The 14,294-nt window shown below is 53.5% G+C and overlaps 1 protein-coding gene across 1 annotated transcript; it reads left to right on the forward strand.

The window, feature by feature from the left end:
• Positions 1-6,797: 6,797 nt before the first annotated feature.
• On the forward strand, positions 6,798-7,640 carry LOC118261367 (olfactory receptor 14C36-like; the record flags this gene model as incomplete). Its single annotated transcript, XM_035572188.2, has 1 exon — positions 6,798-7,640. A coding segment is annotated over exon 1 (843 nt), but the record flags the coding sequence as incomplete, so codon positions are not given.
• Between the last annotated feature and the right edge of the window lie 6,654 nt (positions 7,641-14,294).

The raw sequence follows: 14,294 nt of genomic DNA on the forward strand, positions 1-14,294 counted from the left end.
CTCCTGCTGGCATTCGCAGACATGCGGGAGCTGCAGCTCCTGCACTTTGGGCTCTTCCTGGGCATCTACCTGGCTGCCCTCCTGGGCAACGGCCTCATCCTCACCGCCGTAGTCTGCGACCACCGCCTCCACACCCGCATGTACTTCTTCCTCCTCAACCTCGCCCTCCTCGACCTGGGCTGCATCTCCACCACTCTCCCCAAAGCCATGGCCAATGCCCTCTGGGACACCAGGGTCATTTCCTACATAGGATGTACTGCGCAGGTCCTTCTGTTTCTCCTCTTCATTTCAGCGGAATTTTATCTCCTCACCATCATGGCCTATGACCGCTATGTGGCCACCTGCAAGCCCCTGCACTACGGGACCCTCCTGGGCACCAGAGCCTGTACCAGCATGGCAGCAGCTGCCTGGGGCAGTGGCTTTCTCAATGCTCTCATGGAAACCGCCAATACATTTTCACTGCCTCTCTGCCAAGGCAATGCCCTCAACCAGTTCTTCTGTGAAATCCCACAGATCCTCAAGCTTTCCTGCTCAAACTCCTACCCAAGGGAAGTAGGGCTTCTTGTGGTTAGTGCCTTTTTTGGTATTGGATGCTTTTCTTTTATTGCTCTATCCTACATACAGATCTTCAGAGCTGTGCTGAGGATTCCCTCGCAGCAGGGACGGCACAAAGCCTTTTCCACGTGCCTCCCTCACCTGGCTTCCATCTCCCTGTTTCTCAGCACACTCATGTTTGCCTACCTGAAGCCCCCCTCTGTGTCCTTCCCATTCCTGGACCTGGTGGTTTCGTTTCTGTACACGGTGATACCTCCAGCATTGAATCCACTAATCTACAGCATGAGGAACCAGGAGATCAAAGTTGCACTCAGGAAATTAATGACTAGATGTGTTTCAAAAGTAACAATCTGCTAAACTTTTTTTGCATGTGACTCATTATGTGACATCACATTACTTCTGTCTTCTCGTGCTTTTCTGGTTGTGCTTATTCTTGCTTCTGTTTTGTTTACTTTTGGTTAGTATTATTTTCTTTGTTTGCTTTAAATTAGTTTTAATTCTCCTAATGTTGCCCACAAAAATCATAGAATCATAGAATCATTATGGTTGGAAAAGACCTCCAACACCATCTAGTCCTACCATTCCCCAAACACCCATATTACCCACAAACCATGTTCCCAGATAACACTTCCAGCCTTTCCTTTAAAATCCCCAGGAACGGTGATCTCCCTGGGAAACCTGTTCCAATGCCCACCCAGTCTTTCGGAGTGGAAATTTCTCATAATAATTCATCCCACTCCCTCTTCAGTGTGTAACTCTCCGGCGTTGCTCAGCCTGTGCCCCTCCAGGCCAGTCCCTCTGCCCAGGCCAGAGCAAGAGGCCTGGCCCAGCCCCAGTGCAGCATGCTCCAGGCAGGTGCCTGTACAGACACCTTGCTCTTTCTCCTCTCTGCCTCCCTGCAGGCACAGCAATGCTCCCTTGCTCTTCTCCAGGGACACACTCGGTGAAGGCTGCCCTGGGACTGGGCCAGGACTCGCAGAGGCAATCAGCTGCAGGTGGGCACGTTCTGCTGCACAGAGGGGGATCATGGTCTACAGGGGGTTTCCTGAGCCAGCTGGTTCCTTTAGGGCTGGTTGTCACTGGAATGGGTTGCCCAGAGAAGTTGTGTCTGACACACCCATTGCCCCTTTGTGGCCAGAAGCCTCCCGTGCCAAAACAAGCTGGAGACAGACCCCCCCCCCCCCCCAGCAAAGTTGCTGTTTAACCTCATCTTTTCTGCATGGGGCCTCCTCTGCACCACAGAGCCCAGTCTCAGCTCCCACTTTGCCACAAGCGTTCTGCATGGGCGCTACAGGGCCTAACTCTCCCATGTCCTGCCCTGGCTCTGCCATCCCTCTGGGCAGGGGAGAGGGTGATGACAGCAAAGGGATGCGTTTGGGTGTGGAACGTGGGGCCTGGCAGAGACAAGGAGTCAAGGGAGAGGACAGGGCAAGGCAGCAAAGGCAGCACGAGCAGTGGTGTTGGTGCAGGGCCACGTTTGTGCCAGGAGCCTGAGTGGGCAGCAGCTGGCAGGAGGCGAGGGTGATACTGTAAAAGCCAGTCAAAGTAACTCTCTAAGACTCAGTTTGGAGTTTTAGAAAGCAGGCATTCTTTTATTGAGGTGCTGGACTTGGTGGGGATCACTCCACCTAGTGTGCTTACAGAACTGTTCAAGCTATAACGGTTCTATACAATTGAAACATACATATTAATCAGATTTCCAAGTAGTAGTTAAAATATTCATACTATTTCCTGTAACTCATTAAAATAAGTAAATGTCTCTGGCACGTGCACATTTGTTTCCACTGGTGGTCTTTCAGGGGTCTCTGGTGGTCATCAGTAGTCCTCCTCAGTATGTCCACTGGTTGAACCCAGTTCTTGTGCATGCCCAGACCATCTCGGTCTTTCTTCTCTTATTGTTTCAACTTAGGCACGCATTCATTGCTTAGTCAGTTACACATCCAAAGGCAAATGTATAGCATGAGTTCTTCACCTAATCTTCTGGCACATCCTCCAGGCCCTAATTCTGAAATACAAGTCTGTAGGCTCTTACAGATAAAGCTGACTAGTGAGTGTAGTGGATTTACGTGGCAAGGTTTTGGTAGCGGGGGGCCCTAGGGGTGGCTTCTGTGAGAAGGATCTAGAAGCTGCCCCGTGTTAGGTAAGGGCCCCACTGCTGACCAGAGCCGAGCCAGTAAGTGATGTTGTTTGCGCCTCTGTGAGAGCATAGTTAAGAAAGGGGGAAAAAAAACACTGCGCCACACAGCAGCTGGGAGAGTGACAGGAGTGAGAAACAGCCTTGCAGGCGCTAAGGTCACTGATGAAGGAGGGGGAGACGTGCTCCAGGAGCCGGAGCAGAAGTCCCCTGCGGTCTGTGGCGAGGACCATGGTGAAGCAGGCTGTCCCCCTGCAGCCCATGGAGTACCACGGTGGAGCAGGGTTCCACGCTGCACCCCGGGGAGGAGACCACGGTGGAGCAGGTGGACCTGCACCGACGGAGGCTGCAGCCTGTGGAAGAGCCCTGCCGGAGGAGATTCCAGGCTGGACCTGGGGCCCGTGGAGAGGAGCCCACGCAGGAGCAGGTGACCTGGCAGGAGCTGCTGCCCATGGGGGATCCAGGTTGGATCCTGATTTGGGAGCTCCTTGGTGACATCTGGCTGACACGGGTGACTGAGGAGCCAGTGAGGGGAGGTGACCTGCAGGACCTCATCCTTAGAGCTCAACACGAAGTGCTCAGGGATTTGAAAGAGGTGAGAAGAGCTGAGGATGCTGAGAGAGGGGAACAAGGCAAAGCAGAGGACTTGAGGTGAGCAGACTTGGGCCTGCTGAGGGACCTGCTTGGAGGATTCCTTTGGGATATGGCCCCCCCCTCCCTGCAGAGAGGAGGGGTGCAGGGAGATGGTTGATGTTTGAGCATCGACTGATAGAATGGACTGGGGTGGAAGGGACCTTCAAGGTCATCTAATTCCACCCCTCCTGCCACGGGCAGGGACACCTTCCACCAGACCAGCTTGCTCAAAGCCCCATCCAACCTGGCCCTTGAACACTTTCTGGGATGGGGCATCCACAGTTTCTCTGGTAAACCTCTTCCTAGGACTCACCACCCTGATAAGAAAAGAATTTCTTCCTCATACCTCATCTAAATCTACCCTTCTTTGGGATTCAAACCATTACTCCATCCTTGGTCTATCATCTCCTCGTCAAGCTCATGAACAGTCCAACCTGACACACGGGAAGTCAGCCAAGTGGCAGGAGGCTGGCACAAATGAGAAAGGAACTCCTGACGAAAATAAACAGGAGAAGGAGGCAGATAAATGGTGGGAGCTTGCTGCCTCCCAGCATCAAAGGCTCAGTAATTCTGAACAGGAGACTCGTTAGAGTTTGTGAGTTTAGGGAATGGGAGGGGATTGTGGGGCAAGCTACTGGCTAGACAGAGGGCCCAAGTCCAGCTGCTGGAGGGATCCATATTGTACGTGTGTCTGTACAGGTATATGTTTTCCCAGAAAATACCCTAGCATACAAAGAGCCCAACGCACGTTCCCTCTGGTCCTGGCTTTGCTCGCTTTGTAGTGTCATTGGGTGTTTCAGAGACAGTTCTCATGGTAATTCCTGCCTGGGTCGGAAAATCCACTGACCAAGGACCTCCCTTAGTGCCTGTAGAGTCCTGACACTCCTCACGCTGTTATCTTGTGAGAGTCACCACCATCAGGGTGAGCCATTGGCACCCAACCATGAACAGGTGACACAAGGGAGCTTCAGGGCAGGGGGACCTTGGGAATCTCCAGCCTTCAGCCAACAGGAACCCCCTGCAGGTGGCAAGGAGACGTGGCCAGTGCTGCACGTGGGGCAGAATACCTGCATCCATCAGGGCAGGCTTGGACGTGAGCAGCTGAGAGGGGACCCTGAGGAGAAGGCCTGGGTGCTACAAGGACACCATAGGAGCCAGTGGGACATGCTGACAGGGAGCAAGGCCAGCTCCTTACGGGGCTGCACTAGGGGCAGCGGGGGCCACCCAGACCACTTGGGTTATTGTCCCCCTCGACTCAGTGCTGCTGTGGCTACCTCTGGAGCAGGGTGGCCCAGGCTGAGGGACCTGGGCTCCTTTGGCCCTGTGTCGTGCAGGCTCTGGGCAGAAGAGAAGTAGGCTGAGACTGCTTGAGGGGTGGTTGCAGTGATGGTGGAGTTTTTCCTCTTTGTACAAAAGAGCATGAGAAAGAAAGAACATCACAAAATTGAGATTCGGGGTGGTGAGATGGGGGCTGAGGTGAAATGTTTCTCGAAGAGCAGAGCTGTGGTGCAAGACATCACCCAGAGGGTGTCGGGATCAGCCCCGGCTTTGTGTTTCATGGACTACTGAGGGCAGATGGAGAGACATCAGTCAAGGCAGGGAGGTGCAAGGTGGGGAAGCAAGGTGGATATCTAAGTCCTGCAGGGAAACAGGTGCAGACACGCAACAGCATGGGACAGCCTGTGATGGTTATTGCTAAGGATCCTTTGCAAGATGAAAGCCCCCGACAGAGCCAACAGCTTTGTCTGCTGGGCTCTGGCTCTTGTCTCTGTCAGTGAGGCCTATGAGGAGACACCTCATCCTTACAGCATTAGGGTCTCAATGCCTCCTCATCCCCCTCCAGGAGCCTAGGAGATGTCCTCCTGTAGCCTTGTACTTGGCATTGCCCCTTACCCACTGTGCACTGACCCAGGAAGAGCCCTAAACCCCGCTGGAGGATCTCCCTTCCCAGAGGCTGGGGTCAGGGCCCGACTTCATGGGACACATCAAGGGTTCCTCAGCATCAGGGCCAGCTTTCCTGGGCCTTGGTCTCCCCGTCATTACTGCCTGCACTTTTCTGCTCTAACAAGTCCATGGGGAGGCTTTGTCAGTAATGTCCCTCAGTGGGACCGTTAACACTGTGAGAGGCTTTGGAGTTTGCATCAGACTTGGACTACTTGAGAAGCTGCTTCAGCCACCCAGGAGCAGCTCCTCTGCCAGGCGCAGCAGGGCTGGGGGCACTGCCTGCAGCTGGCATGGGGAGAGGAGAGAAGGGGGAGAGAGGTTCAGGGCAGCCTGGCATAGAAAGGCAGGGGAGAGCTGGCCGAGGGAGAAATCCTCACAGCCACCTCCCCACGGTAAGTGTCCGGGTGCAGGGCAATGCCGCTGCGCACCCTGCCAGGCTCTCCTGGAGCTGGCACATCCCTCAGGCGATGGCAGCTGTCAGGAGGACGCTCGGTGGTGGAGTTGAAGGGCACGCAGGGCTTGTGTGCTGCAGGGTCAGCGTGCAGGGCCCGAGGGCTCCCTTCTCTTGGGGCCGGCTGCAGGCTGTGCAGCCGGGGGTGCAGGCAGGGGTGCCCAGGGCTGTGGTGCAGAGCAGGGTCCCTGCTGTGCCCCAGGGGCTGTGTGCCGGGGCAGGGCCTCTGCCGCCTGCCAGGCTCAGCACTCAGCCTGCCCAGGGGAGCTGCCCAGGGGCTGCGGGGAGAAGCTGCGGGTGGAAGGAGCCCCCCTGGCATGGCACGGCACGGCAGGGCAGGGCAGGGCAGGGCTGGGTCCTGCTGCTGCCTAGATCCTGCTTCTTGGGGCAGGCTGCTCACAGCCCCACAGCACCCCCGGGGCTTTTCCCAGGGTCTTGGACAGAGGAAGGGGATGGCAGGGGCTGCCTGCAAAGAGAACGCACTTTCTGCAGGCTGCTCACAGCCCCACACCTCCCCAGGGCACTGCACAGCAGAACTGGCCGCCAAGAGCTACCTGAAGGCAGTGCACTTCTTAGAATCTGCTTCATTTTCCTGCCCATGTGCTGAGGCAGAAGGATGGTAATGGAGTAGTAACATCTGTACTAGAGATTCCTCAAGGCTCCTTGAGCATTGCTGCTGCTCTGAGGCACCTCACACACATCAGCATACAGACGGTACCAACATCACCTTTGTTGTTTCTTAAGGGAATTATTTAACCTTCTCCTCACGTCCTGCAGCAGAGACATGTCCCCGGCCTGTGGACTTCTCAGATCACTCCGGGTTCCCTTTTACCTGTTGCTGCAGACCAGGACTGACTGCTGCACAGCCCACAGCACAGTCCCCTGCTTCTTGTGGCACCCTCAGAGCACCAACCAGAGAAAAGACAAGGAGCGGCAGAAAGATCGTCTTGAAATGCGTGAGGCAGTATGTTGTGTTTGTGGTGTTTGTTGAGACATGCAATGGATTTTCGTCAGAAAAGTCCTTAAATTTTGCACTGTCTTTGCTTCTTTTGGACAGGCTCCCTTGCTCAGAGGCAAGAAATGTGTAACAGCAGCTCCATCACCGAGTTTCTCCTGCTGGCATTAGCAGACATGCGGGAGCTGCAGCTCCTGCACTTTGGGCTCTTCCTGGGCATCTACCTGGCTGCCCTCCTGGGCAACGGCCTCATCCTCACCGCCATAGCTTGTGACCACCTCCTCCACACCCCCATGTACTTCTTCCTCCTCAACCTCGCCCTCCTTGACTTGGGCTCCATCTCCACTTCTGTCCCCAAAGCCATGGCCAATTTCCTCTGGAACACCAGGGCCATTTCATATGTGGGATGTGCTGCACAGCTCTTTCTGATTATCTTTTTCAATTTAGCAGAACTTTCTCTTCTCACTGTCATGTCCTACGACCGCTACATTGCCATCTGCCAGCCCCTGCACTATGAGACCCTCCTGGGCAGCAGAGCTTGTACCATGGCAGCAGCTGCCTGGGGCAGTGGCTTTCTCCACGCTGTGCTGCACACTGCCAATACATTTTCACTCCCTCTCTGCAATGGTAATTCCCTCAACCAGTTCTTCTGTGAAATCCCCCAGATCCTCAAGCTCTCCTGCTCAGACTCCTACCTCAGGGAAGTTCAAGTTCTTGTGGTTACTGCTTCTCTGTTTGGGGGGTGCTTTGTTTTCATTGCTCTGTCCTATGTGCAGATCTTCAGGGCTGTGCTGAGGATCCCCTCGCAGCAGGGACGGCACAAAGCCTTTTCCACGTGCCTCCCTCACCTGGCTGTGGTCTCCCTCTTTATGAGCACAGTCACTTTTGCCCACCTGAAGCCCCCCTCCATTTCCTCCCCTTCCCTGGATCTTGTTCTGGCATTTCTGTACTTGGTGGTGCCTCCAGCAGTGAACCCCTTCATCTACAGCATGAGGAACCAGGAGATCAAGGTTGCCATGTGGAAACTGATGACCAGGTGTTTTTCATAACCAATAACATTCTTGCCTCTCTTCTTCTGAAAACACTCGTAATGTTCCTCATGATAGACGAAGCCACTGGGTCCTTATGTTCTTGTGTTGTTGTTGTTTTTTTCCATTTATATTTACCAAATATTGTCCACTAAAGAAATATAATTCTTCATTTTGCTTGTGTATTTAAACCAATTCAAGTAGCCTTTTTGTCTTATGTCCTTGCTCTGAGGCCTTTTCTGTGGCTGCAGGGACAGTGCCTGTGTGCAGAGGTGGAGGGGAAAAGAGTGGTGGCCCAGCAGTCCAGCCCGGGAGCACCAGCGCTGGGTCCAGGCAGAGCTGCTCTCCTGCCACTGCCACCCTCTCCTGCTGAACCCTGCTGCCGGTGTAAGGCCTGGCTGCTCCTGTAGCTTGGTGCCAGTGTTGCTGTGTGGCCGTGCTGGGACCGTGGGCAGGGACAGGCAGTGGGCACTTGAGTGACACAGCTGGCCTCCAGAACAGCATTTCCCTCCTAAAAGGGCCGTGCCTGAACGCTCACGTCATCTTTCGGAGTTGCCATCACATCAGAACTTGCTCAAAGATGTGAGAAAATAAGTTGTGTTTTTGCAGTAGAGAACTAATTTTCTGTATTCCAAGGTAGTTGTGTAGTCATAATAAGGAGAAATGCTAAGTAGTTAATTGGCAGTAGAAGGCCTCACTGTTTCAAAACAAGGTGGAAGCTTGAGAAAAACAGGATGAGCAGTGTGGGAACAGTAAAACAAAGATCACAGGTTCTCAAAACATAAGAGAGGGAAAAAAAAAGAAGAAAAAAAAAAGGCAAAAAGGGAGAAATTGAAGGGTTGGAAAAAAGAAAAATTTTACATATATGGTATAGAGGAGCGTCGAGTAGCTTGTGAACCTACAGTACTCACTGTAGTACTAACAGTACTAAAACTAACTGTGTATCCTCTTAGGGAGGTTCCAGTGGGACTAGGACAGATACGTTATGTGAACTCCGCCCTTACCAGCAGAGAGATTAGGAGATTTAAGATTTTTTTGTGTGTGTGTGTTTTTTTAAGAAACAAAGTCTTTAACTGAGGACCCTATAGGACTAGCAGAACAGTCAAATCTGTTTCAAAAGCCTGAATTTGTATTCCTGGGCGGGAAACATCAATCTTGAGTATGTTATTCATTGGAGAAGAATGTTTAGGGGGGGGAATGATTCAGCAGGCAGCTGTGCAAGAATGGGTAAGAACTAACACCCCCCCCGGACCAAGAGTACTTCCGATAGAGCAGAAATATCCATTTAGCTAACTACAATAATAACAACCCACAACATAGAAATCCTATGAGAGACTCGGGGTCAGAATTAGAAAGTACTCAGGGATGAATCCTGAGGACCCAGTAGCCCAAGGGCTCTTTAAAGTTCATTTTGTGATTAAAGCCTGGTCAGATACACAGAAAAAGCTCCAGAAGGTGGGAGGATGGAGTGAACAGTGCTGGTAGTATGAAGGTGTATGCCGGGAGGGGAGATGAGAAGGAAAAGCAGAGAGTGAAACAAATGGTATTCACAGCATACTGGGTAGTGAGGCAGAGGGTTGGAGATAGAGGGCCTAGGAGGGCAAGGAGAGGAAGAGAGACGAAGGAATGGCAGACAAGGAAAGCTACCTGTGTTGCAGCCTAAATCCTGGCAGGGACAGGCTTTGAGAAGATGTTTTAAGTGTGGCCAGCCCAGTCACTTCAAATAGGAGTATGCAGAGTGGAAGAAGGAGGAGAGATTGCTGTTATAAATTCAGAACAGGGGAGTCAGGGCCTTCCCAGAAAGCCAGTTCCCTGATAAATGAAGAAGTGTACCTCAAGGGTTCCTCAAGTGTACCTCAACAGGGATCACTCTACAATTATTGTTACGGGCAAAACAGACTTGGCATAGGAAGATTAATAAAATTGATTACCTATTGCTGATGGGAACAGAGAGGAACAGAAAAACAAGCTGGGGGCACCTTCCCTCATCCACTCTCTTCCACCTCTTCCCTGCCCTGAGTGGCGCAGCGGGGCTGGGAGTGGGGGCTGCCATCAGTCCATGGTGCTTTGTTTCCACTGCTCCTTCACAGTCGCTCTCCCCCCTGCTCTGGTGTGGGGTCCCTCTCGTGGGGTGCTGACCTTCCTGGGCTGGTCCTGTGTGGGTTTCTCCACAGGCAGTGAAAAACGGGCTCTTTGGGAGCTGCTCCAGGTGGGGTTCTGTGCCGCAAGGACTATTTGTCAGGAGCAGGTTGGTCCCCAGACCATACTAGGAATGGGAAGGGAAAATCATGCTTAACTAACCTGATAGCCTTCTGTGATGAGAATGACTAGCTGGGTAGATGAGGGGAGAGCAGTGAATGTGGTGTTCCTTGACTTCAGAAAGGCTTCCGACACTGTTTCCCATAACATCCTCATAGACAAGCTCAGGAAGCATGGCCTACATGAGTGGACAGTGAGGTGGATTGATAATTGGGTGGATGGCAGAGCTCGGAAGGTTGTGCTCAGTGGTACGGAGTCTAGTTGGAGGCCTGTAGCTACTGGTGTCCCCCAGGGGTCAGTACTGGGTCCAGTCTTGTTCAGCTTATTCATCAATGACCTCCATTTCTTTTGGCTCTGTATCAGGATATGCCTTTGTCCCAGCAGCTGTGGTGCCTTGCAAGGAGCTGGGGCTGTGGTGGCCATGCCCAAGCTCTGCAGCAGCCTGTGGCAAGGCAACCGTGAGCTGTGGTTGCCACGAGCCCTGCCTGCCCTCCTTCTGCCACACTCCGTCAGGCGGCTGCAGCAGAGGGGACCCACAGCCAGCCTCTTCACACATTTTGGCCTCTTCTAGACTCCTTCTAATACTTCCATGTCCTCCTTGAGTTTGGGGCCCCAGAGCTGAATGCAGCAATCCAGGAGGGGTCTCCCGAGAGCAGAGTGGAAGGAGAGAATCACCTCTCTCAACCTTTGGGCCAAACTTCTTTGATGCAGCCCAGAATACAGTTGGCTTTCTGGGCTGCAAACTCACATTGCCGGCACAGGTTGAGCTTCTCATCCACCGACACCCCAGGTCCTTCTCCTCAGAGCTGCTCTCTAGCCATTCTCCACCCAGCCGGTATTTGTGCTTGCGATTGCCCCAATCCAGTTGCAGGACCTTGCACTTGGCCTTTGGGAACCTCATGAGGTTCTCACAGGAAAATCTCTCAAGCCTGTCCAGGTCCATCCGCATATCAGCCCTTCCCTCCAGTGTATCGACTGCACCACCCAGCTTGGTGTCATCAGCATACTCGCTGAGACTGCACTCAAGTCACACTGTCCATGTCACTGACAAAGTGTTAAAACAGCGCTGATGCCAATACTGACCCCTGAGGAACACCACTCTTTACTGACCTCCACTTGGACATTGAGCTGTAGACTCCAGCTCCTTGAGGGTGACCATCCAGCCAATTCCTTACCCGCCAGGTGATCCATCCATCACATCCATGTCTCTCCAATTGAGAGACGAGGATATCGTGTGGGCCAGTGTCAAATGATTTGCACAAGTCAAGGTTCATGACGTGAGTTGCTCTTCCCCTCTCCACCAATGCTGTAAGCCCATCGTAGAAGGCCACCAGATTTGTCAGGCACGATCTGCCCTTAGTGAAGCCATGTTGGCTGTCACCAACAGCCACCAGTTTGCTGTGGCCACCAGTCCAGAAGGCAGGGTAGCGTGATATGTCAGAGAGAGGCATTTGCAATGAACCTGTGCAAGGAGGGTGACAGAAATCTCATGGGAACACTGGGGGTAATTACTGGAGTTCTGGGGGTAATTACTGGAGTTCTGCACAGAGAAATGTCAGGGCTCTGTGAGGTGCCCACGTCTGAGCTGGCCTCATGTACTGCTCATACACACTGCGCTGTTCAGAGACACGAGTCCCTGCCTTGCACACACACAGGCAGTGCACTGCACACTTGCAGGGTGCCTCTGGCTCCTGCAGCCACTGCCGGAGGCTGGGAGGCACCTCAGCCCTGCGGTGCATCGCCCTGCTCTGCCCTCCTCTGAGATGCCCCAAGGCACGAGGAATGGGCACAGGGACCTCGGAGGTTCAAGGAAGCACATCTCAGAGCTGCATTCAGGTCTTGCTCTTTGGACTAGACGGTCTCTGAAGGTACCTTCCACCTGGACTGTTCTGTGCTATTCAGGCACATGCCCCATGGTTGTTACTCTCAGGATGAAGGGACCTGAAGACACTCTGCCCCACTGGTCTTCATGACACCCCTACGGATAGCTGATGGCCTTTGTGCTCGCTCTTGTTCCTCTCTCCATGGGCGTACGATGTGCCTGCAGGTAGCAGCAGCAGCAAAGGGTTTCTGTTCCCATGTCTCCCCTGCCCCTGGACAGGCCCTGCTCTTCTCCCAGCACATCCTATGTCCAGGGAGCATTTGGGACTCTCTTTGAGCAAGTTCTGATGTGACGGCAACTCCGAAAGATGACGTGAGCGTTCAGGCACGGCCCTTTTAGGAGGGAAATGCTGTTCTGGAGGCCAGCTGTGTCACTCAAGTGCCCACTGCCTGTCCCTGCCCACGGTCCCAGCACTGGCCACACAGCAACACTGGCACCAAGCTACAGGAGCAGCCAGGCCTTACACCGGCAGCAGGGCTCAGCAGGAGAGGGTGGCAGTGGCAGGAGAGCAGCTCTGCCTGGACCCAGTACTGGTGCTCCCGGGCTGGACTGCTGGGCCACCACTCTTTTCCCCTCCACCTCTGCACACAGGCACTGTCCCTGCAGCCACTGAAAAGGCCTCAGAGGAAGGATATAAGAAAAAATGTTTCTTTATTTGGTTTACATGGAAAACCAAAATGAAGAATGTTATTTCTAAGTGAACAAAATTACTCAGAATATTAGTGGAAAGTAACAGCAACACAAGAACAAAGGACACGTATGGCCTATCATGAGTAACGTTTTCGGTTGTTTTCAGAAGAAGAGAGGCAAGAATGTTTATTGGTTATGAAAAACACCTGGTCATCAGTTTCCACTATGGCAATCCTTGATCTCCTGGTTCCTCATGCTGTAGATGAAGGGGTTCACTGCTGGAGGCACCACTGCAAGTACAGGAATGCCAGAACAAGATCCAGGGAAGGGGAGGATAATGGAGGGGGGCTTCAGGTGGGCAAAAATGACTGGTGCTCATAAAGAGGGAGACCACAGCCAGGTGAGGGAGGCACGTGGAAAAGGCTTTGTGCCGTCCCTGCTGCGAGGGGATCCTCAGCACAGCCCTGAAGATCTGCACATAGGACAGTAGCAATGAAAACAAAGCACCTCCCAAACAGAGAAGCAGTAACCACAAGGACTTGAACTTCCCTGAGGTAGGAGTCTGAGCAGGAGAGCTTGAGGATCTGGGGGATTTCACAGAAGAACTGGTTGAGGGAATTGCCATTGCAGAGAGGGCAGTGAAAATGTATTGGCAGTGTGCAGCACAGCGTGGAGAAAGCCACTGCCCCAGGCAGCTGCTGCCATGGTGGCACAGGCTCTGCTGCCCAGGAGGGTCCCGTAGTGCAGGGGCTGGCAGATGGCAACGTAGCGGTCATAGGCCATGATGGTGAGAAGAGATAATTCTGCTGAAATCAAGAAGACTAGCAAATAAGACCTGTACAGCACATCCTGGGTAGGAAATGGCCCTGGTGTCCCAGAGGGCATTGGCCATGGCTTTGGGGACAGAAGTGGAGATGGAGCCCAAGTCGAGGAGGGCGAGGTTGAGGAGGAAGAAGTACATGGGGGTGTGGAGGCGGTGGTCACAAGCTATGGCGGTGAGGATGAGGCCGTTGCCCAGGAGGGCAGCCAGGCAGATGCCCAGGAAGAGCCCAAAGTGCAGGAGCTGCAGCTCCCGCGTGTCTGCGAATGCCAGCAGGAGGAACTCGGTGATGGAGCTGCTGTTACACATTTCCTGCCTCTGGATAAGGTTGTCTGTTGAAAAAAAGAGTGCAAAATTTAGACCTCTGAGCAAAGCCCATTGCATGTCTCACAGAACACCCACAAACACAACGTACTCTGCCTCATTGATTTCAGGAAGAGATGGATGCAGCTCCTTGGCTTACCTCTGGTGCTCTGAGAGTGCCACAAGAAGCAGGGAGCTCTGCTGTGGGCTCTACAGCAGTCAGACCTGGTCTACGTTAACAGGTAAAAGGGAACCCAAAGTGATCAGAGAAGCCCATTGGCCAGGGACATCTCCCCAGTTTGCAGGTCATGAGGAGAAGGTCAAATAATTCCTCAGGAAATAACAAAGATGATGTTGGTACCGTCTGTAGGCTGAGGTGTGTGAAGAGATTTTTTTTTGAGGTTGCTCACCGACCTGCAGCAGTGCTTGAGGAGCCCTTGTCTCCAATACAGATGCTGCTACTCCATTACCATCCCCCAGGACCCTCCCATGCCCTGCCGTGCCATGCCGGGGGGGCTCCTTCCACCCGCAGCTTCTCCCCGCAGCCCCTGGGCAGCTCCCCGGGCAGGCTGAGTGCTGAGCCTGGCAGGCGGCAGAGGCCCTGCCCCGCCACACAGCCCCTGGGGCACAGCAGGGACCCTGCTCTGCACCACAGCCCTGGGCACCCCTGCCTGCACCCCCGGCTGCACAGCCTGCAGCC

Source organism: Cygnus atratus, unplaced genomic scaffold (assembly GCF_013377495.2).
Source record: "Cygnus atratus isolate AKBS03 ecotype Queensland, Australia unplaced genomic scaffold, CAtr_DNAZoo_HiC_assembly HiC_scaffold_51, whole genome shotgun sequence".
Classification (NCBI taxonomy): domain Eukaryota; kingdom Metazoa; phylum Chordata; class Aves; order Anseriformes; family Anatidae; genus Cygnus; species Cygnus atratus.